At 42.2% G+C, this 26,732-nt stretch overlaps 1 protein-coding gene across 8 annotated transcripts in view; it reads right to left on the reverse strand.

Annotated features, from left to right (window-relative positions):
• LOC121287411 (engulfment and cell motility protein 2) overlaps positions 1 to 26,732 on the reverse strand; it is a 214,453-nt gene that overhangs the window by 36,360 nt on the left and 151,361 nt on the right. For 6 of the 8 annotated variants that reach the window (XM_041205261.1, XM_041205267.1, XM_041205264.1 and 3 more), the window contains 6 exons: positions 19,522 to 19,572; positions 18,709 to 18,831; positions 16,639 to 16,767; positions 14,630 to 14,734; positions 12,585 to 12,693; positions 6,696 to 6,835 (listed from right to left, as the gene is read on the reverse strand). In XM_041205261.1, coding sequence (XP_041061195.1) covers positions 6,696 to 6,835; positions 12,585 to 12,693; positions 14,630 to 14,734; positions 16,639 to 16,767; positions 18,709 to 18,831; positions 19,522 to 19,572 — 657 coding nt within the window. The remainder of the gene's footprint in view (positions 1 to 6,695; positions 6,836 to 12,584; positions 12,694 to 14,629; positions 14,735 to 16,638; positions 16,768 to 18,708; positions 18,832 to 19,521; positions 19,573 to 26,732) is intronic. The other 2 variants (XM_041205265.1, XM_041205268.1) reach the window with 1 other exon arrangement.

Below are 26,732 nucleotides of genomic sequence, written 5' to 3' on the forward strand. Positions count from 1 at the left end.
GCCCAAAAATTGTTGAATTATTCTAAAAGAAAATTGATCAGGAAGGGAGGGGAACCACAAGTGACCTGTTTTGCACTATGCAGCTGAATCTTAAATGCGATCCGAAGCACCCTGCAAAGCAACTCAGCTGTACAACCAGTTGCTTTAAGGTGGCCTGCCAGAACCTTCTCAGGATAATGAGTAAGGGGCAATAAAAGCAACTTCGATAGTGGTGCGTACATCACAAGTACAAAACCAAAATCTGTTCATTCATCCAGTCCTTGACATACTGGCCTGTGTAGAGTCATGCACTCAACAAAGACCTGAAAATGTAGTCCAATTAAGTTGCCTGCAGGGAAAGAGGTTTGAATGCAGCCACATCACCGGCAGCATCTAGGGTAGTCAGATCATGATGCATCAGGGTACAGCATTGATTTGAAGTCACCGCTGCCATTCTGCAACTCCACACTCCAGCCTATCCCAGTCTTAACCTAACACAGCTAAATATGACATTAAACAATACGGAGGATCCCCATTAGCACTATTAAAAAGGGATCATGAACTACTTACAGGTTGGTTGCTAGATTATGTCTTCTAAGTGCAGCTGGAATTGAAGGTATTTTTGGAGAAAAAGGCAGACTTGCATTTACATAGCGCTTTTCATGACCACTAGACTTCTCGAAGCACTTTACAGTGAATGAAGCACTTCTGAAGTGTAGTCACTGTTGTAATGTAAAAAAGGCAGAGGTTTATGTCTTGCATTCTCAGCCATTCTTCAAAATAAGCAGAGCGCAGATTCAATTTACAAAGGACTCCCACCACTTCTTGCAGCCACAATTCACCTTCCCTTTAAGAGGCAAAGGCTGGCTTTAAGGAGCACTAGCCACTTACAATATCAGGCTCCCTGCCGATTTGTACAGCCAGCGAACAGCGTGGGTAAGCAGTGGCTACACACAGCAGTAATGTAGAGCAATAGGCAGTATGAATTTAATGTGCAGGCTGCAACACAGTGAATGAGGATGGGTTAATCCTGCTTCACAATCCACATGCCAGTTTGAGGTTATCCAATTTAAACCCAACCTCTCTCTCAAAGCTATTCCTCAGAGGACCTGTTAAATGCAGTGACTTTGTTTATAAATAGAGTTACATGCTCTAACTTGGTTAGGCGGATGGCTTAATGACTCATACGTGGAAAGGGCACAGTTAGACTCCTGGAGGTAATTTTGACTCTGTTCAATAATGTAAAATGGGTAATAGGGAGTCAGCTGCTGGTTTACTTCTCTCCTACATTTTATTTCCATTGGGATTGTGAAAAACTAACAGACATTGCTTTCATGACATGAGTCACACGTTGGATTTGTCCAATCAAAAATAGAGTGGCATTTCTGAGCACTTGTTCACTTGCTTGTAAAATTCCTGCCTCTATTCTGACTGATTTATTGAACTAAAATTAAAAACAAACCTGTTTAATGACATGGTTCTAATACTGCTCATTAATCAGTGTGCTAAAAATAGCTCCTTGCTGAGTCTTAGGAAGTGTCAGAATATAGAGTGGTACATCAGAAAGCAGTGCTCCCAGCTCAGATCAACATGCTGTAATCTGAATCAGTAGGGGTAAGCCCCAGTTTTAACTCAGGAATGAGCAAAAGCAGGAGGGTGGGGGTAGGAGGGGGAAGGAGCGGAAAAGAAACCATAGGCTCCATCACCCCGCCAACCTGCTGCAGAGGAGAGGAGAGGAGAGGTGCATCAAAACCTGACACCCAACCTGAGTCAACAGATTAAACATCAAAAGCATCTGTGAACAGGAAGCAAAGTTTGTGATGTTGTGGAAGAGGGGTCTGGTTGCCATCAGGGACATTTTCCACAGGTAAATGAGGAACGGAAGGGGAAGAGTTGATAAAGTTTGTGGAGGTAAAAAGGTCAGGAGGAGCCCTAAAAAGTAAAATTAACTTATTAGGGTGCGACTGTGCTTATTTGGTTGCTTCACAGTTAAAATGCACGACGTACACGGTACATAGAAACATTCACCTCCATGCCCCTTCAGATCCCCCATGCTACTTCTACGCCCATGTATTCTCCACAGCCACTCAACCAGTATCCACTATGTACCTACCTGTGGAGCCTGCAAAAGCAATAGGAATCAATTTAAATACAGGTGTAAAAAAGCTAAGCCTGTGACAATGTAATAAAGCTCACTCAAAAGTCTGTCATTGATACTGCAAGAAAAAACTGTTCTCCACAGAAGAAAAGTCCATCATTTAAGTGACTATTAAGCTGTGTAAGCAAACAACCACATAGTCTGAAACTAAATCAAAGGCATAGTATGTTATTACAACCTGATAAAACTGTTAGTAATTCCCCTTAACAGGTGTATCAATAGACTGAGCTGAATACTGCAATTTTGGAACTCAGCCAAGCATTCATAATAGCCACATAATAGCTATCAAAACACAAGTTTCCTACTCAAAAGCCTGAAACTGAAAGAACAGATGGTGTCTTTGCCATTTCAAAGCAAATTGCATGTCAATCAATCAAAGGGAGCAGGTACTTTGATTTTTTTAAGCTTGGAAGAAGTGTATGTGGGTGTTGCACCCAAGACCTTCCCGACCCACGAAAAGTCCCCACGAAAATGGCATGAGGTCATGAAGGCAGTGGAAAATTGTTTTACCAACGAAAAGAAAAATTAAGTTCAGCATTTCATGACCTGATTCACACGTCCTTTGGGAGATGGAACTAAGGCCCAGAGTCTCTGTATGACATGGTGGAGCCCAGCAAAGCTATAGATGCCAATTCATTACAAATAGGTGTCAGCTGGAGTAATGTTCAATTCTGAGCACCACACCTTAGGAAACCTTGGAGAGGGTGTAGAGCAGATTTACTGAAGTGATACCAGGGACCAGGGACTTCAACTATATGGAGAGACTGGAGAAGCTGGGTCTATTCTCAGAGCAGAAAAGATTCATTTGAGATTTGTTAGAGGTGTGCAGTTATAATATTACAATTTTTAGAACAACTATTTTAAAGGTTATCTTTAAAAAATAAAGATTGGACTGAGTTTAAAAACGATTTTAAAAATGGTCTCAAGCTACCAGACTGAATCATGGATTCCAGACTGGATCTCCCCTCTTCCAAGAGGACAAAAGACAATCCTTAATTTAGTTATGGCTCACTGTGATCTCATCCAGGAGAAAATGACATTTTGTTGATGCCTCATTGCCAGAATAAAAATTGTGCCTTGGCCAGGACAAAAGCTAAGAACCTCAGGTGGAGAAGGGCCTACTGAAGTGTTGATGCCTTATTTGACAGATGACTTGGCATTTTTGTATAGGTCACATGATAATAGCAGCCATCTGAGCTTCTGCAAAAAATCACTGAAATGGAGAAAAAAAAAACATTTTCAGTCAAAAGCTTCAATGCGGGGAGAGAGGGAGGCAGAGACATCCAAAAAAATAGGAAATGATCTGCTATAAGTAACTGGTCAGCTAGAAGTGCCGTGCCTGCAGAACCAGAAGCAAGGAACCTTCTCTCCTTCCTGTAAACCTGATTCCATCTACAAAACTCACCTTTTAAAGCAACATCTGGCTATTCAACAGTGGAAGCCATCATAGCTGCAGAGACTTCAAACATATCAGGCCTCCAACAAACAACAGAGACTGAACTGACCCAATTTTTATTGTTTTTATCTTCCTCTGTATGTGTTAGTGACCATCTTTTCTTAGGTAACTTCCAGAGCAATACTGCAAAATAAACTAACCTTTTCCTTTTTACACACACACGCATATTAGGACACAGAGTTAAGATAATTGACAAAAGAACCAGAGAGAAGATAAAAAGACTTCTATTTTCATAAACGCAGCGAGAATGAGTGATGCTGTTTGGACACAGTACCATGGGCTTTGGGGTGGGAGTGAGAGATGAGGGAGAAAGGAGATGTAGATATGATTCCCTCTCCTCACCACTTGCTAGAAAAAGTGGCCAATGAATCAGAACAGATTGCGGCTCAGCTGCTCTCTGGTGTCGACTGACAATCACTATCTGGATTTGCTTCAGAATAGTCTCTTGGGCAAGTTGCTAGGCAGAATGGAACTGTACCCCAGGTAAGCAGAGGCAAAAAATTAGGCAGGGAGGGGGTGGCGTTGGAAATGAGCCTTGCTGTTGGTACAGGACAAGTTCAGCTTCTGACCAATTTTGCTGCTGGTGTAAATAATACAAACCTCACTGTCGCAGCTGTGTCTGGGGTGGGGGGGGTGGGTTTGTTGGTGGTGCTGGCGGCAACTACTTCGACAGTTGAATCGCTCTCTTGGGCCCCCAGAAATTATCTGTTAGCCTGTAATTTTGGGTTGCCAAGGGAACCCCAATAAAGATGAGGCCAAAGAGCATCAATCATCCTCCTGCTAAAACTATCGGCAGCTCAAGTGTCATAGCCCCAGACTTCGCAAAAATTCAGTTCCACTAAATTCTACTACATGACCCAGCTAAGAGGTAACTCATTCAGGAAATGATTCTGGTTCAAATCCAGACAACTGGTAAGAAAGAGACTTGCATTTATACAGCACCTTTCACAATCTCAGGATGTCCCAAGGCACTTTACAGCCAATAATTACTTGAATCACCATCGTAATGTGAGAAACATGGCAGCTAATTTGTGCACAGCAAGCCCCCCCAAAAGCAATGTGGTAATGATCAGAAAATGCAGACACATGGGAACGCCACCACCTGCAAGTTCCCTTCCAAAGTCACACACCATCCTGACTTGGAAATATATCACCGTCCCTTCACTGTCACTCCATCAAAATCCTGGAACTCCCTACCTTAACAGCACTGTGGGAGTACCTATACCACATGGACTGCAGCGGTTCAAGAAGGCAGCTCACCACCACCTTCTCAAGGGCAACTAGGGATGGGCAATAAATGCTGGCCTAGCCAGCGACACTCACATTCCACGAATTAATTTAAAAAAAGAGAGACTAGTATCATGATGCACAGAGGGAAACAGGTATTAGTAGGGAGGTACACAGAGTAACAGCGATTAGTACCAAGGTGTACAGACAGTAACAGGGATTAGTTATCAAGGTACATAGAGAGTAATAGGGATCAGTGGAATTTGAATTCAATAAAAATCTGAAATTAAAAACCTTATGATGACCATGAAACCACTGTCGATTGTTATAAAAACCCATCTGGTTCACTAATGTCCTTTAGGGAAGGAAATCTGTCATCCTTATCTGGTCTGGCCTACATGTGACTCCAGACCCACAGCAATGTGGTTGACTCTTAAATGCCCTCTGAACAAGGGCAATAACAGACGGGCAATAAATGCTGGCCTAACCAACGACGCCCACATGCCATGAACAAATTTTTAAAAAGTATTAAAGTACACAGAGTAACAGGGACAAAGTAGGACTTGAACTCACAACCTTCTTACTCGCTGCTTCCTACTTTGACCCATGTGAGGTGCACAGTGATGCTGGTTTTTGTTTATATGATTTTCTCCCAGAGGCCCACACTCCTGCTGGCGAACAGCATCTCACACAAGTATCCAACCTTTGTGTAGGAGGCTAGTTGATAAATATCGGTATGCAACTTAAATCAAAGCGGGTATTATGGCCAAACCTCGTCCTGCCCCATCTGATGCCATTTTCTTCTCCCCTGCTCCACTCCCCTCCTCACCCCCACCAAACACATAAGCACATACACATGGTGATCACCAATGCAGTCAATGTAAAATATCATGGGCTGCATTGTCACAATCATGTCAAGAACTCTGGCTTATTGTGCATATTCCACTCTCTGTGTTCCACTATTGGCAACTGTTCCTGTAGCCACTGGGCCATAAACTCTGGAATTCCCTCCTTAAGCCTCAAATCTCTTCACATCTCTCTCTTCTTCTGTAAGATGCTCCTTAAAAGTTACTCTGACCAAAATTTTGATCACCTGTTCTGATATCCCCTTCTTTGGCTCGATGCAAACACTTGTCTGATTAAGCTCCTGTGAAGCACTTTGAGGCTTTACTACATTAAATGGACTATATAAATTAAAGTTCTTGTTGTTTATTGCTAGTTAATTCACAATATGTTGGTTTCGTTCTATATGTACAATTATCCTATGCTCAAGGAACTGGTGTTACAAGCAGTTGTACTGAGGGGGGAATATAATATATCCTTGTTGCAAGGTAGAACGGATTGCTGATATGAGGGGAGATGATGGTGTAGTGGTAATGTCACTGGATTAATATTCCAGACACCTAAAAAAAAATTCTCTGGGGAGATGGGTTCAAATCTCACCAAAATCCAGAATATAAAGTTACTCTCAATAATGGTGACCATGAAACCATCAACGATTGTTGTAAAAACCCCATCTGGTCCACTAATGCTCTTTAGGGGAGGAAATCTGCCATCCTTACCTGGTCTGGCCTACATTTGACTCCAGACCCACAAAAATCTAGTTGACTCTTACCTGCCCTCTGAAATGGCCTAACAAGTTACTCAGTTCAAGGGTAATTAGGAATGGGCAACAAATGCTGGCCTTGTCAGCAACATCCACATCTCATGAATGAATAAAGAAAACAATACATCCAGTTTCAGAACAGTACAACTTAATGCTATGATACAAAAGTCTGTTTTTATGTAGAATGAGTTATTTATTGCACAGATTAGAATCCAAGAATTCCTGTTTCACTCAGGCTTAACTCACTATTAAAGGCATCACCATCTCACCTTGTTAAAGTCTTCTGATGTCGCCCTCATCTCCTTCCACGTCTTGTTGAGTAGCTGGATGCAGATACAGAAAAACTCCTCAAAAGCTCGGTCATGGGTGAAGAACATGGGATGGTACTCATTGCAGCCCTCATTAGCTGCTTGCACAAAATATCAATGATTAGATGCCAAAATAGCTTTTAAACAATGAAATTATTTTTTATGCAGCCTATTCTTACTCAATTAGCTACTCCCAATAACAATAAACTTTGAGTGACATGGTACCTCCTTCACACTGGATACAGCAAAATGGGATTCACTCATCTCCAACCTCCACCTTCATTTCTATATGTCTTAGTTCTGATGAAGGGTCATACGGACTCGAAACGTCAACCATATCCCTCTCCGCAGATGCTGTCAGACCTGCTGAGTTTTTCCAGGTATTTTTGTTTTTGTTCCAGATTTCTAGCATCCGCAGTATTTTGCTTTAATCTTTGTGTTTAATTTGACTGCCACCTCTCTTCAAGGAATGTCTACCTTGAAGAAGTATTGTTCTTCTCTCTGACAGGATTTCCGCCTATCTCTTTTGCCCTGTTCACCTTCATTTCTATATGTCTTAGTTCTGATGAAGGGTCATACGGACTCGAAACGTCAACTGTATCCCTCTCCGCAGATGCTGTCAGATCAGCTGAGTTTTTCCAGGTATTTTTGTTTTTGTTCTCCTCTCTATCTTTCTGCTTTTGCAGTATTTTAGTGCTTCTGCTTGGCAGTAATCATGTGAACTTCTTACTTCTCATTCCTCCTGAATTCCATATTATTTTCATAAGTGCTCATCCTCTTCCTGCACCTTCATTGTACTGAAGTCAAGGTTTTTCCCACTGTGTCGAATGCCAATTTATTTCTCAGCCTCCACCCAACTGCAAACCTCCCCCACACCCCACCTCTCCAACCCAATGAGAGACCTCAAATGTATACTGACCCCTTCAGTCATCCTGTCCTTCTACAATCTACAAGCTTTTAAAAAATCAAACTTGGAACTTAGGAACATTGGAGCAGGATTAGGCTATTCAGCCCCTTGAGCCTGCTCCGCCATTCATCTACCTCAATGAAACTTCCCGCACTATTCCCATATCCCTTAATGTCATTTGTATTTATAAATCTATCAATCTCTGTTTTCAACATACTCAATGACTGAGCTTCCACAGCCCTCTAGGGTAGAGAATTCCAAAGATTCACCACCTTCATCACAGTCCTATAAGGCCTGCTTCTTATTTTGAGATGGTATCCCCTCGTTCTAGATCCCCCAACATCTTTCATAAATTTACCTTGTCCAGCTCCTCAAGAATTTTAAGTTTCAATGAGATCAGCTCTCCTCCTTCTAAACTCTAGAGGATACAGGCCCACTCTCCTCATAGGACAGTCTCGCCATCCTAGGAATCAGTCTGGTAAACCTCTGCTGTAGTCCTTCTTTGGCAAGTATATCCTTCCTTAGGTAAGGGGACCAAAACCGTATTCAATACCCCAGGTGCAGTCTAACCAAGGTTTTATACAATTGAAGCAAGACACTTTTACTCCTGTACTCAAATCCCTTGTAATAGAGGTCAACCTAATTGCTTGCCGGACCTGTAGGTTAGCTTTCAATGCTACTATTTTAGTACTCCAATCTACCTGAATTACTGCATTCAGTTTTATGTATCACACCTCAGGAGACAATATATTGGCCTTGATGGGGGCTACAGTGCTGATTCATCAGAGTGCTGCACTCAGGTTTGAGGGTTAAATTCTGCATACACCTGGTTTGTAATCACTTTAGTTTAGGAGGTTGAGGGATGATCTGATCAAGGTGTTTAAAATTATTAAAGAATTTGATAAGGTAGATAAAGTGAAACGATTTTCTCTGGTGAGGGAATCAAGAATAAGGGGTCATAATCTTAAAATTAGAACCTGGACGTTCTGGAGGGGAATAGGAAGAACCAAAGGGTAGTAGTAATCTCTCTTCTCCTCCATAAGGCTATGGATGCCTGGGGTCAATTGGAGCTTTCAAAAGTGTTTTCATTGGGGATATGGAACGAAGGCAGGTAAATGAAGTTACAAGACAGGTCAGCCATGATCCAACTGAATGGCAGAACAGGCTCAAAGGGCTGTATAGCCTATTCCTGTTCTTAAGTTCCTATTACCGATATCTCTTTATTGCAGCTTCTCTCCTATTCTCTTTTAGTAAGGGTGTTTCCTACACCATGGATCTAAAAAATGTCAGAAGGAGCTTCTACATGGTTAATGCCTGTACTGAAGCTCTCTCGATGGCAGAATCACTGAACTTCTGTTGAAACAGCAGATATTTTGACTACCGTTCAGTAAGTGTGGTGCAGCGGTCATTTGAGAAAGGAGACGAAAGAGGGTATACCTCATTCCTTATACTGTCCCCCTAAAATGTACTTCTTCAAGCCAATCCACATTAAATTGCAACACGCCATTCCACTAACCCATATCTTTCTAAAGTTTTTGACAGTTGTCATGCTTTGCCAAACCTTCTACATTTCTGCACTGGCAAATTTCAAGACTGAATCCAAATCAATGAGAACCAAAGCCAGGACTCTCCGAACAATGAAAGACATAGAGGGCTGGATTTTTACAGATTAGGCCAACTCTGGAAACCCTTTAAAAATGGCAGGCCAAACACAGATGTGGAAGTCCCACCCCTATTCCCAACATATCCCATTTTTGTGGGGCAAGGGGGCAGGGCATGAATCACAGGTGGGAAATCCAAACTCAGCCTCAGAACCATTTGAAATTAGTACTGAGTGCAAACAGACCCCATTTTGGCTGTTCCAAGGGCTTTAACCACAGTGTGGCAGTCATGAGTTAATGGAGTAGACATAAGCGCCCTTAAAGGGCCGATATGGTCTGTTTAAGCGTCATGATCAGAGGTTATATAAATCTTTAGCGGAGGTTTTATAAATCTTTAGCCCTTTAAACACGAATAACTGATAGCTTCAGCCTTTTTTTTTGAGCTAACAAACACCTGCTACTGGACTGCTTTGATTGACATGCTACCTGGCATAGGTTAGAAAAAAAACATTTCTGCTCCAGCAGTTTCAATAGAGGCTTTTGTTGACATTTCGCAATGGCTGTTATGACAACCAAGGACATTATGAATGCATGGCTGAGTTTTAAAAGCTACAAAAGCACTCATCTTAATGAGGAGCTCAGTTCACATTTTGATTGACAGTTTAAAGAGGCTATCAAACGATTAGCTATCTTTGATGTGGTTGCTGGATAGAAGTTTGTTTGTTTTATTTATATATATATATATATATATATATATATACCTCTTGAACACTTTAGGGATTTAAAATCTTTGAATGGATTTCATGAATTACATCTTCTTCAGTATCAAGTTTATACAAGTGAGAGCTCTGTTAGATGGTTAGAAGTTTAATTTATTTTTTAAAATCGCCCCGTGGCCTATGAGGTCTACCCATAGGGGATACTGGGTGAACGGTTATGAACGTGGCATGGCAGTATGAGGGGACATGGGGGCATGAGAGGGTACACGGGGAGTGGGTTGAAGACTAGAGTGCCTAACAGCTTCTAAACCAGAGGCAGGCCTTCTAACCAGCCCACATTATTACTTGCCTGTTCCCATGGCCACCTACGATCTGCTTCCATGGTTGGCGGGCCAGACATCCCAGCATCCCACCCTGCCAACCTCGAAGCAAAAATTAGGTGTAACGGGGCCCTTAAAAGCCAGATGGGTTGTGCCCGGCTGGGACTTGAGCTACCCACCTCAGTAGCAAAAATCTGGCCCGAGAGTGAGATGAAGCAGGAAAAGGGTCTGTACAACAGATGTCAGGTGGATAATACCAGTGGAAACCAGGCTGAATATAGAAAGTTCAGAGGGAAGTGAAAAAGGAACTAAGAAACACAAAGAGGGAGGGAGCATGAGAGCAGACTGGCAGCTAACATAAAAGGGAATCCAAAAGTCCTCTATAGGCATATAAATAGTAAAAGGGTAGTAAAGGGGGAGTGGAGCTGATTTGGGACCATAAAGGGTATTTATGCATAGATTTAGAGGGCATGGCTGAGGTACTAAATAACCCCTCTTTGCCAACAAAGATGTTACCAAAGTCAAAGTGAATGAGCAGTTAGTGAGATGGGCTAAAAATTGAAGAAAGGGAACAAGTATTAGAAAGGCTGGGTGTACTCAAAGTTGATAAGTCACCAGGATGGGATGAGATGCAAGTAAGAAAATGGAAATTGCAGAAGCACTGGCCATAATCTTCCAATCCTCCTTAGTTACAGGGGTGGTCTAGAGAGTTACAAACGTTATATCCTTGTTCAAAGCCCAGTAACTACAGACCAGTCAGTTTAACCTCAGTGGTGGGCAAGTTTTAGAAACAATATTCTGGGACAAAATTAACAGTCAATTGGGCAAATGTGGATTAATTAAGGAAAGCTAGAATGGATTTGTTAAAGGAAAATTGTGTTTAACTAACTTGATTGAGCTTTTTAATTAAATTACAAAGAGGGATAATGAGGAAATGTGGTTGATGTGGTGTACATGAACTTGCAAAAGGCATTTGATAAAGTGCCACATAACAGCTTATCAGCAAAGATAAAGCCAGTGGAATAAAAGGGACAGTGGCAGCATGGATATGAAGTTGGCTAAGTGACAGAAAACAGAGAGCAATGGTGAACAGTTTTTTCCCAGACTGGAGGAAGTAGGGTTCTCCAGAGGTCAGGACTCAGACCACTGCTTTTCTTGATCTATGTTAATGATCTAGGCTTGAGTGTGCAGGGCACAATTTTAAAATTTTTAGATGACACAAAACTTGCAGTGATCATCTTCAAAAGGACATGACAGGCTGGTGGAATGGGCAGACATGTGGCAGATGAAATTTATGCAGAGAAGTGTAAAGTGTGCATTTTGGTAGGAAGAAGGAGCAGAGGCAATATAAAATAAAGGGATTCTAAACAGGAACAAGACAGACCTGGGGAATTTTGTGTGCAAAACACTGTAGGTGGCAGGGAAGGTTGAGAAAGTGGTTAATATGGCACACTGGATCCTGGCCTTTATAAATATGAGACATGGAGTTCAAAAGAAAGGTTATCATGGTGAAGTTTTATAAAACACCGGTTCAGCCTCAGCTGGAATATTGTGTCCATCCAATTCTGGGCATCACACTTTAGGAAGGATATGAAGGCTTTAGAAGGGTTGCAGAAAAGGTTCACAAGAATGGTTCCAGGGATGAGGGACTTCAATTACGTGGATAGATTTGAGAAACTGGGCTATTCGCCTTAGAAAAGAGATGGTTGAATGAAGGTTAGATGGAGATGCTCAAAATTAAGAGGGGTCTGGACAGGGTACATAGAAAAGAAATTGTTTCTATTGACAGAAAGGTTAAGAACCAGAGGACACTGATTTAAGGTGGATGGCAGCATATATCCAGTCCCACCTTAAATCTCTCATCCATCATCCAGTTCTGGCTGACCTGCACTGGTTCCCTACCTCTGAACATCTCAAATTTCAAATTATTCTTCATGGCTTCATCCCATTCCAGCTCTACAATCTCCCTGAAACACTCAGTTCCTATGATACACTCCGTCATCAGCAGCATTGACTTAAATCATTCACAGGCTGTGAGTGTCGCTGGTAAGGCCAATATTTATTGCTCATCTCTAGGTTCTCTTCAGAAAGTGGTTGTGAGCCACCTTCTTGAGCACTGCAGTCCATGTGTTGTAGGTACACACACAGTGCTGTTAGGGACGGAGTTCCAGGATTGTGACCCAGCATTGCACCTTGGGATTTTCTATTAATATAGAAGGTATTATGTAAATTCAGGCTGTTGGTTGAGACTGTAGCATAGATTGGCATTTGAAAATTTATTGATTCCCAGTGTCAATACTTACGTAGCTCTCCGACTTGCAGGATCTCGCACAACATTTTGGTGAGCTCGATGCTGCTGCGTCCAAAAGGACATTCGTGTTTATCTTCTCGACTGCTGTTCTCTAGGACAATCTGTGGGCAGACATAATGCACCAATGAGCAGAACAAGGATACCACACAATACAAGTCATCTAGGAACAAAGCACAGCGATAAAAACAAAAAAAAGAGATAAAAAGATCAATGCAGATCCAATGTTAAATTAAGCAGGTAAGTTTGGAGCTATGATTCCCAAAGCTGTCCACCATTTGGAGTTTTCTTCACCGTGCCTCTGGCTGTGTTGTTGATTAATTGATAGAGACTGATTGCTAGTCAGCAACTCCATTATTATTGTAGCATTCGACTACCAGGATGGTAGAAGGCAAACTAAATGGACCTTGTATTTTTTCATCCTGCAATTGCTATGTTCAGATTTTAAAAGTAGTTATTAAAAGAAGCAAAATGATACAAGGAGAAACTTTTTTCACGTAGTGAGTGATTAGGGTTTGGAATACACTAAGTGTAGTGAGGCAGGTTCAACTGAAGCATTCAAAAGGGAATTAGATGGTTATCTGAAAAGCAGCAATGTGCAGGGCTACAGGGAGAAGGTGGGGGAATGGCACTAAGTGAATTTCATTTGGAGTGCTGGTGCAGACACGATGGGCTGAATGTCCTCCTTCTGCACCGTAACAATTCTGTTATTCTGGTATGTAATCAATATAATACCAATTGACATGTTACCAACACCGTACCAGGTGGTACATTACAACCATATCTCAGCCACTTACAATGGTGGGAAGAGGGTTTGTGTTCCCAATTATTATCCAGCAACCATCAACACTGTGATCCTTCCGCTAATGCTGGAAACCCCTAATGGTCTGTTTGTAATGCCATTGGTTGGCTGTTGGATAAATGTTGGCCAGGACATTGTGAGAACTCATTACTCGTCTTTGAACATTGCCATGGAATCTTTGTCCATCTGAGAGGGCATACAGAGACTTAGTTTAAACCTCACCTCCAACGATGCAGTATTCCTTCAGCAATGCACTGAGGCACTAACCTACATTTTGTGCTCAAGCATCAGGAGTGGCACCATGATCTACTGACTCAGAGGCCATAACGCTACCAACTGAGCCAAGGTTGACACTGGATAAAAGTGAAGCTGATATTTAAAAAAAACAAGAATGGGAGTTTGTACACTTAGTAGGTAAGTGAAGGAGGTGTTGTGGTGCAGTGGGTAGCTTCCCTGCCTCTGAGCCAGAACTCCGGGTTCAAGTCCAACTCCAGGACTTGATGGCCAAGGAAGGTGTGTTCATAACCCTGTCAAACAGGTTGTGTATCAACTTGTAAATACTTCCAACATAAATAATGGCAGGCAGTAAGACTGGAGAGATTCCTGGTCAATCATGTGATGGAAAGAAAACTGAAGCCTCATCAATCACTATTCATAGGTCTGGACTACAACATTGATGTAAAAGTGCATGGTGCCACAGCAACTCAGACTCCTTGGGTAGACAGTTGGCTGGTGTGGATCAGGTTGGTGCCAACTGCACAGAGTTCGATCCCCATTCTGACTGGGGTGGATTTGGGACCTACCTCCTTGTCCTACCTGTGGTGGAGGTCATGGCCCCATGGGTCGGACCTTTGGGCAGGTTTCTGAAGAAGAAAAAAAAAGTGGGCAAGTGCCCTGAGCCCTACACAGCAGCAAGTTCTGCCCAATCCTTCTCTCCTGTCTCTGTTGCTCTCAGCTGGGCAAGAAGATGGCCTGCTACAATTCTGCTCAGAGTATTTGCACAAAGGGATGCAAGAGAATAAAAGAAAATCCACAAAGGCTCCTGCTATCCAACAATGCTGCTGAAATGTGCACCTTTGGATGTTAGTTGTTGGCTCCCACAGTCAAATGGCACACTTGAGGACCGACAACTGGGTGAGATACCATTAGGCTGCTAACAGTGAGCCGCAACCAGCAAGAATAAGCAAATGCTGGAGAGGTGGCATGACATCTGTAAAGAAGAGCGTGTGTCTTCTCACCCTGATGTAGGTGTCCTGGTGAACCTTCGCCAGGTATAGCATGTTGTCCAGTGCTAGCATTCCTGGAGGAGTCTGGGTAAAATCCATGGCTGGATTGACATGATTCTGTGGGGATAAGGAATGAGAGATGAAGCAGCATTACTTACAGACCTGGTGAAAGGCACATCTCCAACTGTTGCTGAAAATACAAAAGCAACAGGTCGTTATGTAATAATAAAACTAAGTTAGATGCCAAGAGCAACATTTCCATTAAGATAAAAGCAAAATACTGTGGATGCTGGAAACCCAAAACAAAAACAAAAATAGCTGGAAAAACTCAGCAGGTCTGACAGCATCTGTGGAGAGGAAGACAGAGTTTACGTTTCCAGTCTGTATGACTCTTCATCAGAACTAAAGAAAAATAGAAATGAGGTGAAATATAAGCTGTTAGAGGGGGGTGGGACGGTTGGAGCTGGATAGAGGGCCAGTGATAGGAGAGACAAAGAAGAGATTGCCAAAGATGTCATAGACAAAAAGGCAAAGGGGTGTTGACAGTGTTGATATTACCTAAAGGATGTGCTAATGGTGACATTAAGGGTAGAAAGCAGGACGAGCAAATGACAGATAGCCCTAGTGGGGGTGGGGTGGGGGGAAGGGATCAAAATAGGCTAAAAGGTGGAGATAAAACAATGGATGGAAATAAATGTAAAAATAAAAATAGAAATAGGTGGGAAAATATATTAACAAAAATATATAAATTATTAGAAAAAAGGGGGATCGGAAAGGGGGTGGGGATGGAGGAGAGAATTCATGATCTAAAACTGTTGAACTCAATATTCAGTCTGGAAAGCTGTAAAGTGCCTCATCGGAAGATGAGGTACTGTTCGTCCAGTTTGCGATGAGCTTCACTGGAACATGGACAGACATGTGGGCATGAGAGCAGGGTGGAGTGTTGAAATGGCAAGCGACAGGGAGGTATGGGTCATGCTTGCGGACAGACTGAAGGTGTTCTGCAAAGCGGTCACCCAGTCTGCATTTGGTCTCTCCAATGTAGAGGAGACCGCATTGGGAGCAGTAGACTAAGTTGAGGGATATGCAAGTGAAACGCTGCTTGAAGTACAGAGGAAGGTTTTGCACTGGAAGGTGTCGTGAGAGGGGCTGTAGGGTGGGGTGCACCAGGGAGAGAACGGGCCCTCCGGACGTGTGTGTGTGTGTCTGTGTGTGCGTGTTTGTGTGCGCGTGTCTGTATGTGTGTGTGCACGCGCGTGTGTGTCTGTGTGTGTGTGCTCGTGCGCGCGCGTGTGTTTGGTGTTGGCATCATGCTGGAGTTGGTGGAAATGGCAGAGGATGATCCTTTGAATGCAGAGGCTGGTGGGGTGATATCCATCCCTGCCCCCTTTCTGATCCTGCTTTTTTCTAATTTATATATTTTTCAAATATATTTTTCTTTTCCCACCTATTTCTATTTTTTAATTTATTTCCATCCATTGTTTTATCTCCACCTTTTAGCCTATTTCGATCCATACCCCACCCCCGCTAGGGCTATCTTGCTTGTCCTGCTTTCTACCCTTAATGTCACCATTAGCACATTCCTTAGCCAATATCACCACTGTCAACACCCCTTTGTCCTTTTGTCTATGACATCTTTGGCAATTTCTTCTTTACCTCCACCTATCACTGGCCCTCTATCCAGCTCCACCTGTCCCACCCCCCTTAAACAGCTTATATTTCACCTCATTTCTATTTTTCTTTAGTTCTGAAGAAGAGTCTTACGGACTCGAAACATTAACTCTGTCTTCCTCTCCACAGATGCTGTCAGGCCTGCTGAGTTTTTCCAGCTATTTTTCTTTTTGCAATATTTTCATTAATTTATTTCATGTGCGCAGGCAATTTCTTTGAGCACACTGTCCCTTTCAATCTTTCGTGCGGTAAGTAAAAGGCCAATTTAGTTGTAAATCCAAGGAGAGTCGCTGATTGCTCTTGTAAGGAACACACTGTTGTAGATCAGAAAGTACAAATACTGGACATACCACAAACCCCAGCATTTTATAATCCCTAGTGTACATGGCTTTTCGCTTCTCCAGACTGCTGCTGCTGTTTGGGTCAGATTCAGCATCAAAGGCAACTCTCCGCAGTTCAAATATGATATCCCTTTGAGCCTGTGACAAACAGTAAGGAAGAATTAAGTTTGATACATATGAAAAGTCTGATTCCCCAACCTGGAGAAACCATTCACACTCTTTCAGCACAGAAGATCAGATATTAGATCAACTAAAGATGTGACTGCACTATAGAGGGTACAGAGATTGACAAAAATGTTGCCAGGACTAGAGAGTAAAGATTGGATAGGCTTGGGTTGTTTTCTTTGGAACAGAAGAGGCTGAGGGGAGACCAGATTGAAGTGTATAAAATTGTGAGGGGTCTGGATAGGAAGGTCCTATTCCCCTTGGTTGAGGGGTCCATAACCAGGAGGCATAAATTTAGGGAAAGAGGAAAGAGGTTTAGAGGGGATTTGAGGGTTCCCCACCATCCTCTTGGTGAAAAGAAACTCATGGCCTGAAAGGGTGGCTGAGGCAGAAAAACTCACATTTAAGTAGTACCTAGATATGCACTTGAAGTCCTGAAGCCTACAAGGCTGTGGACCTAGAGCTGGAAAGTGGGATTAGGTCGGAAGGCTACTTGTTGCACAGCATGACCACGATGGGCCGAGTGGCCTCCTTCCATGCTGTAAATTTCTATCATTCCATGATTCAGTGTATCAAGAATGCTGTATTTTCTCAGCTGACATAATCAACAACCATCAAATCTAGAGATGACACATTTATAACCCCAGGGAGACACTCGGTCAGTGTGAGGGCAGGGCTAGACTGGGTGACAAGTGAACATTCACTTTGCCAGAGCTTGAAAATTGCAGCTATGAGAAAAGATTGAATAGGTAGGGTTGTTTTCCTTAAACAGTGGAGGCTGAGGGGTGACCTAATTGAGGTGTACAAAATTACAAGGGGCCTAGATAGAGTAGACAGGAAAGACCCATTTCCCCTAGCTGAGGGGTCAATTACCGGGGACACGGATTTAAGGTGATTGATAGAAGGATTAGAGGGGACGTGAGGAAAATCTTTTTCACACAGAGGGTGGTGGGTCTCTGGAATTCACTGCCTAAATCGGTGGTTGAGGCCAAAATGCTCAACTCATTTAAAAGGGACCTGCATCTGCACCTGAAGTGCTGTAACCTGCAAGGCTGTGGACCAGGTGCTGGAAAGTGGGATTAAAAATGAGTGGCCAGCCTTTCCTCTTCTTTTGGCTGGTACAAACACAATGGCTTCTTTCCGTGCCATAGCTTTTCTATGGTTCTACTTTTAGTTTCCAACTCGCGTCAGTTACCTGGGAGCTGGAGAGTGTCAAAGATGATACATTGCAGAATCATCTGTCCTTCCTCGATGACAAGGTCAATAAGTCTTGAAGCTTAACAAGCATGTACACATGAATGATTCCCTCCGCTGGTTTCCTGGGTAACACAATGTCACACTCTCTGCCCAATACATTTATATTAAGAAACCAAGGTTTTTTACAGCTGGGAATCACTGAAACTGTAAAAGGTAAACAAGAAGCTAAGATGGATTAGGAAGTGATGACCAAGTTTAACTTTTAAAAGCCTGAAGACTGTCAGAGGAAAAGATTGAAGGACTGATGAGTGCCACAGTTTTTGAAGTCCTGTCAAGGAGTGAGATGACAGAAGAAGACAGTGCAATGACATTGCATTCTGACACAACCTACCCTCCTGATCATGTGAGGTGCTATAGTGTAGCTGCTTCTCTCTGCTTATCTCATTGTGACATGGGACTAACAGAGTGTGCAACAGGGAAAGACCATTTGACACATCGAGCCCTTTTGATCAGCCTGGCTCATTAGAATCACTTGCCTTAGTCAAGCCTCACTCCAGGGCTTGAGTACAAAATCTAGGCGGGTACTCCAGTGCACTACTGAGGGAGTGCTACACTGTCAGAGGTGCCATCTAAGAGATGAGACATTAAACTGAAACAGAAAAATGAAATGAGAGGGAGAGTGACTGTAATAAAACAATAATGAAATCCATCACTGACCTGATCCTGAGGGTCCATCTTGGTCATCATGCGCTCTTCCAGAAGGTTAAAAGTCAGAACCTGAAGGACGTACAGTTGATGGGCCATTTCTGTTTTGATTGGACGGTTTCCTCGAATAATGTGCTACAGAATGGAGAAAACGAGGATGTTCAATGCACAGATCTATTTGGAAAAGAGTGTGCAAGTGCTCAGAAAGAAGCCCGGACTGTTATTGTATTAGATAGAGCTGCTGTACCTCGGTGAAGACAGACCTACTCTGTAAGGAACCAGAACAAGGCTGGTCATTATACCAGGAGCTAAGTTTGCTAACCCATATTCATTCTCAGGATGGCAAGGCGGACATTTATTGCCCTTCCCTGATTGTCTAAGGTTTGATACAACTAAGTAGCTTGCTGGGCCACTTCCGGGAGCAGTTAAGAGTTAACCAGGTTGGTGTGGGACTGTAGTCACACACAGGCCCAGATTGGGTAAACAATCTTCTGAAGGTTTTCTGCAAATCAGTTTAGTGAGCTAGCTTCAAGGCCAATTTTACAGACAGAAGCTTTTTATTTAAAAGTTGAATTCAAATTTCAAACTGAGATTTGAACTCCCATTTCTCTGGATTAGGAGCCAGGTCTTTAATCACGGCAGTAGTGAACTCTTCCAAAAAAACGGGGAGATGCTCATTATTTCAGATGATATAAAGCTGCTTGTCTTCCTTCAGACATGGTCACACTCGAGAGGCCTTTTATCCTGGAAATGATTTTTTTAATTGATGGCAAAGGCTGTTGAATATAAAATGTTTCAGGGTTTCTGACCTTCTCCTGTACTTACATTTAATATTATGGACCGTAGTTGCTTCTGTGCCAGGATATTGGACATCTCCTGTGGGGACACAGCAAGATTTAGGCATTGTCTTAGCTCAGGTCCCGATCTTCAACATTAACATCACTTATGTAAAAACAGAAAATGCTGGATTACTCAGCATCTTCGGACAGAGAAACAAAGTCAACCTTTCAGGTCGATGAACCTTAAATCAGAAATTATAAATCGATCTGAAGCATCACTATTTCTCTTCACAGATGTTGCCTGATCCCTCCAGCATTTTCTGTTTTTATTTCAGATTTCCAGCATTTGCAGTATTTTGCTTTGGCATTAACAAACTTACCTTCTCGCATCTCAGAATGGACTGGCACACCACCTACAGGAAACTTTTTGTACTGCAAGCAAGGGTCTCTAACTCAACATTCCTTTGTTGGCTTGAAGGCAACTTCTACCTGGAACTTGGAATTAAGGAGCAGAAGGAGGACAATAAGTCCCTCGAACCTGCTCCACCATTCAATCAGGTTATTGCTGATCTGTACCGTAACTCCATTTACCTATCTTGGTTCCATTAACTCTTTATATCCTTGCCTTACTAAAATTGATCAATCTTAGTTTAGAAATTTTCAATTGACCCCAGGCTCAAGAACATTTTGTGGGAGTGAGTTCCAGATTTCCATTGTTAAGGAGTTATATTACATGTCCTGACATCACCCCTGAACAGCCGAGCTCTAATTTTAAGGTTATGTCCCATTGTTTTGTACTCCCCACCAGAGGAAATAGTTTCTCTCCATCAAGTCTTGAATCTTAAATACTGCAATTAAATCACTCCCCTAATCTACACTCAAGGGAATACAAACCTATTCTGTGCAATTTATCCTCATACTTCACTCCTTTGAACCCTGGTTTCAACCCTGGTACCATTCTGTTGAATCTGCATTTTACCCCTCCGGGGCCAATATACCCTTCCTGGAGTGCAGTGCCCAGAATTAAATGCAGTAGTTAAATGGAGTTTAACCAGAGGATTGTGTACTGTTAACAAATTCCACTTCCTTGTATTCCAACTTTCAGTGATTTCTGTACTTGGATCCCCTAAACCTCTCTGCTCCTCCTCTGTCCCTATCTTCTTGCCATTTAGAAAATACTCAACTTTCTTGGAGCAAAAGTGAATGACTATTCATTTCCCCACATCTGCCAGTTTTGCTCAACTACTTTATTCAATGACCCTTTGTAATTTTCTGCTCTCTTCAATGCTGACTAACTTGATGTTGTCAACATATATTGTTCTGTGTTCTTTCATCTAACACATTTAAAAACATAGTGAAAAGATGAGGCCCCAGTGAGATCTGTGGGGACTGCAAGTTATGTCTTGCTAGTTGGAGTACGAACCCATTATCCCAACTCTCTATCTCCTATCTCTTAACCAATTCTCTACCCATGTCAAGAGGTTGCCCCCAATTCCACATGCTATCATTTTTATTAGCAGTCAGTTGTGTGGAACCTTATTAAGTGCCTTCTGGAAGTTCATAGAGAGAACATCCAAAGACATCACCTTAGTCACTAAAATTCAACTAGGTTCGTTAGACATGACCTAGACTTTGCAAATCCATGCTGGTTCTCTCTGATCAGGTCATATTTAATCGAAATGCTCAGTCATTCTGTCTCATAAGAACAAAAGAAGTGGAAGCAGTAGTGAGCCAAACAGCCTGTCAATCAGTAAGATCACGGCAGAACTTCAACCTCAACTCCATATTCCAACCTGATCCCCGTATCCCTTAAAATCCAAAAATCTATCTCCGCTTTGAATACATTCAACAACATTGAACACTCACAGATCTAAATATTCCAACGATTCACAATCCTGTCAGTGACATTTCTCCTCATCTCAGTTCTAAACGGCCAGTCTCTTATCCTGAGACAATGACCCTGAGTTCGAGACTCTCCAGCCAAGGGAAACTGTCTCTCAGTGCCTACCCTGCCAAGCGCCACCCCCCCCACCCCCCCAGAATCTTGTATGTTTCAATAAAACCACTTCTTATTCTGCATAACCCCAGAGAATCTAGGCCCATTCGGCTCAGTCTCTCATCTTAGGACAACCCTGTCATGCTAGGAACCAATCAAGTAAGCCATCTTTGAACTGCTTCTAAGGAGAGTATATCCCTCCTTAGGGACGGAGATCAAAACTGTGAAACAGTACTTCAGGTGTGGTCTCAACTCTATAAATAGCAGCAAGGCTTCCTTATTCTTGTACTCCAGCCTCTTTGCAATAAAGGCCAAGGTACCATTTGCCTTCCAAATTGCTTGCTGCACCTGCATGTTAACTTTGTGTTTATTGTATAAAGACATACACGTTCGTCTGAATACCAACATTTAATAGTTTCTCATTATTTAAAAAATATGCAGTTTTTCTATTCTTTTTACCAAAATGGATAACTTTACATTCTCCCTTACTGTAACCCATCTGTCGACTTTTCATCTATATCCCTCTGCAAACCCAGGGCTGGATTTTAGCCACTAAGGTGGGTGGCTAATTTCCCAATTCATTGGACCCACCTTGGTTAAAAAGTATCTGAAAGGCGGGATTTTCAGCCCAGGGGGTCAGGGCAGGATACAGTTGAGCCCGCCAATGTCAGAAACAGAGTGCAAGTGGCCACAGGGGTGGGTGAGTGCCAAGGCAAGCTGGCTGGCTAGAAGGCCTGCTTTGGTTCTCGTCCCACTTGTTCTAGAAGTTATTAGGCCCTCTGGCCCTCACCCCTCCCACTTGTGAGAACCTTGCTCTGTCCCTTTCTGGCAAAATTGGGATCCATCAGAAAGGGGGGTCCTACCTATCATTTTTAAACTTAGGAAATAGGAGGAGTAGGTCATTCAGCCCTACAAACTTGCTCCTTCATTCAATACGATCATGGCTGATCCTCTCTCAATGCCATACTCCTGACCTCTCCCCATACCCTTTGATGCCTTTAGAGTCTAGAAATCGATTTCCCCCTTAAATATATTGTGACTTGGCCTCAACTGCCTTCTGTGGTAGAGAATTCCACAGGTTCACCAACCTCCTGAGTGAAGAAATTTCTCATCTCAGTCCTGAAGGCCTATCCTCTCTCTTGAGACTATGACCCCTTGTTCTAGACTCCCCAACCAGAGGAAACTATCATCCCTGCTTCCAGTCTGTCCTGCCCTGTCAGAACATTATACGTTTCAATGAGATCCCCTCTCATTCTTCTAAACTCCAGTGAATACGGACCTAATCAGCCCAATCTCTCCTTATATGACAATCCTGTCATCCCAGGAATCAGTCTGGTGAACATTCACTGCACTCCCTCAATGGCAAATATATCCTTTCTTAGGTAGGAAACCAAAACTGCACACAATACTCCGGGTATGATCTCACTATGGCCTTGATAGCTGCAGTAAGACATCCTTGTTTCTGTACTCAAATCCTGTTGCAATGAAGGCCAACATACCATTTGCCTTCTTAACTGCTTGCTGTACCTGCATGCTTGCTTTCAGTAATTGGTGTACAAGGACACCCAGGTCCCTTTGCACATCAACATTTCCCAATCTATCACCATTTAAACAATACTCTGCCATTCTGTTTTTCCTACCAAAGTGGATAACTTCACACTTATCCACATTATACTTCATCTGCCATGTATTTGCCCACTCACTCAACTTGTCTAAATTGTCTCGAAGCCTCTTTACATCCTCCTCACCACTCACATTTCCACCTAGTTTTGAGTCGTCAGCGAACTTGGAAATATTACATTTGGTTCCCTCATCCAAACCATTGATATATATTGTGAATAGCTGGGACCCAAGCACTGATTCCTGTGGTATCCCACTAGTCACCGCCTGCCACTCTGAAAAAGACCCATTTATTCCTACTCTCTGCTTCCTGTCTGCTAAGCAATTCTCAATCCATGCCAAAAATTACCTCCGATCCCATGTGCTTTAATTTTGCACACTAATCTCTTATGTGGGACTTTATCAAAAGCTTTCCAAGAATCCAAATACACTACATCCACTGGTTCTCCCTTATCTATTCTACTAGTTACATCCTCAAAAAACTCAAGCAGGCTTGTCAAACATGATTTCCCTTTCATAAATCCATGTTGACTTTGTCTAATTATGTTGATATTTTCCAAGTGTCCTGTTAAAGATCTTCTGAGTCTTCCTGACCACAAAAATCCGGCCCTCTGCACACCCCTCACATCTTACTTTCCCACCCAGCTTTGTATAGTAAACAAACTTGGATACCTTACATTTGGTCCCTTCATCCAAGTCATTAACATCGATTGTAAATAGCTGAGACCCCAGCACTGATCCTTGCTGCGCTCCACTAGTAACAGCCATCCTGAAAATGACTTGTTTATACCTACTCTGTTTTCTGCATTTTAACCAATGCTCAATCCACATTGCCCCCAACACCTTAAATCCTTACCTTACACAACACTTTTTGCATGGCATCTTGTCAAATGCCTTATGAAAATCCAAATATACTATATTCAACTATACCATATCCTGTTTCTTACATCTTCAAAAAATTGAGAGATTTGTCAAACACGATTTTCCTTTCATAAAACCATGTCGACTCTGCCTAATCATAGGGCAATCTAGGTGCCCTGTCACTGTTTAGTTAATAACAAATTCCAGCATTTTCCCCAATGACTGCTATCAAGCTAACTGACCTGCAGTTTCCGCTTTCCTACTTTTATGAATTGCGGTGTTACATTTGGTAGCTTCCAATCCGCTGGGGTCTTTCTACAATCTAGGGAATTTTGGAAATTCACAACAAATGCATCCACTAATATAAAAACAGAAATGCTGGAAATACTCAGCAGGTCAGCCAACATCTGTGAAGAGAGAAACAGAGTTAATGTTTCAGGCTGATGAGAGCTAAGGAAAGATAGAAAAGTAATAGATTTTGAGCATGTGAAAAGGAGGGGGGTAGGTGCAGATGAAGATCAGAAGAGGAAGTTTGTGATAGGATGGAAGGCAGGAGATATTAAATGACAAAGGGCTCATGGTAATGGGTAAAGAAACAGGTCCAGATGAGGTGTAAATAGCTGCTAGCAGATGTGCGAATGCAAAGTAAACAAATAAGGAAAGAAACAAGAAAAACTAAATGAGCAAAAAGCATAATGCTGGGCTTTCTGTTGCTAGCCGTTTCAATTCTCCACTTTGCCCCCACTCCGACCTTTCTGTCCTTGGCCTGTAGCAGTGTTCCAATGAAGCTTAACGGAAGCTCAAGGAACAGCAACTCATCTTTCAACTTGGTACTCTACAGACTTCTGGACTCAACATTGAGTTCACCAATTCTATATCATAATTTCTACCTTCATTTTGTTTCTTTTTTTTTGCTGGATTGGTTTTTCTTGCTTCTTTGTTCATTTTGCATTTGGACAGCTGCTATCCAGCCATTCACACCTCATCTGGACATATCGTTTGTTTCTTTACTTTATCCATTACACGAAACATTGTTATTTAATCTCTCCTGCCCTTCTCCTCACAGGCCTTTCCTTTTGATGTTTCTCCCTCCTTCACTTGCTCAAAACCAATCACATCTCTATCTTTCCTCAGTTCTGACGTAGGGTCCCCATCATCCCGAAATGTTAACTCTGTTTCTCTCTGTTGCCTGGCCTGCTGAGTATTTCCAGTATTTTCAGTTTTTAATTCAGATTTCCAGCATCTGCAGCTTTTTGCTTTTGTTGCAATACATCCATTATCTCTGCAGTCATCTTTTAGAACCCTGGGATATAAGCCATCAGAGGATTTGTCAGCTTTTAGTCCCTTTAATTTCTCCAGTAGTTTTTCTTTACCAATATGTTAGTTACATTCCTCACTCTCATTAGACCATTGGTTTCCCCATTATTGCTGCTACATTTTTATGCCAGCTACCATGAAGACAACCACAAATATGTGTTTTACATCTCTGCCACTTCCTTAATCCTCATTATAATCTTTCCTGTGCCTGTCCCTAAGGAACCCATATTTACTTTCGCTATTCTTTTTTACATGCTTGTACAAACACTTACAATCTATTTGTTGTAGTTCTTGCTAGTTTACTCTCATATTCTATTTTCTTTCTCTTACTCAATGTTTTTTCCTCATTGTTTGCTGCTTTCTAAAATTCCCCTAATCTTCAGGCTTACTACTCCCTTTGGCAATATTATTAGCCTCTTCTTTTAATCTAATACAATCCCAACCACTTTAGTTAGCCATGTATATAAGTTTTCCCATGGAGATTTTATTTCTCAATGGAACATACATTTTTTGGGAATTGCGAAATATTTCTTTAAATGTTTACCAGTGCTAATCAATCATACTTTTTAATCTGATTTCCCAATCTACCTTAGCCAATCCTACCTTAGTCCTCAAACCTACATAATTAGCTTTATTTAACTTTAACACTCTAGTTTTGGGCTTTTGTATGTTACACTCAAATTCAGCATGAAATTCCATCATATTATGATCACTCGTCCCCAAATGATTCCTTACCATCAGACTGATAGTTAACCCTTTGTCATTACATAAGGTAAGATCTAAAATAGCCTCTTCACTGGTTGGTTTTTTATACATTCCATGAACTCGTCCTCCAAACTACTTTTACGGATTTGCTTGTGCAGTCTTTATGAAAATTAAAGTTCCCATGAATACTGGATTGCTATTGTTACAAGCTCCTCTTATTTCTTGATTAATGCTCTGTCAAACAGTATAGCTACTGCTAGAAGGGCTATAAACCATTCCTACCATTGTTTCCTGCACCTTGTTTTCGTTTACCTCCACACATACTGATTTTACTGCCTGCTCTTCTGAGTCAGGATCTTTCCTCGCCACTGCCATCTTTTGTGATCAAGGCTAACACCACCCATCCCCCTCTACTGCAGCTTTTCAATTTTGTCCATTTTTGCACAACAAGTACCACCCTGGAATGTTTAGTTCCCAACCTTGGTCACCATGCAACCGTGTCTCTGTCATGGCTATAAGATCATAGCTATTTATCAGTTCCGAAGAACATTCATATTGAACTTGAAACGCTGGGTGGAATTTTCTGCTCCACAGGCGGGCGGGAAAGGTGGCACAGATCCCACAGGACAGTGTAGCGGGTTTCTGCATCAGGTCGTCCGCTTTTCACCTCATTATGTATGCATGAACGAGAAGCACATTGTATCTCATGGTGGGGCAGGCTGGGATTCATCCACCCGCCATTACCTCATCAGTTCGTA

The sequence above is a fragment of the Carcharodon carcharias genome, chromosome 14 (assembly GCF_017639515.1).
Source record: "Carcharodon carcharias isolate sCarCar2 chromosome 14, sCarCar2.pri, whole genome shotgun sequence".
In the NCBI taxonomy this organism is placed as follows: Eukaryota; Metazoa; Chordata; class Chondrichthyes; order Lamniformes; family Lamnidae; genus Carcharodon; species Carcharodon carcharias.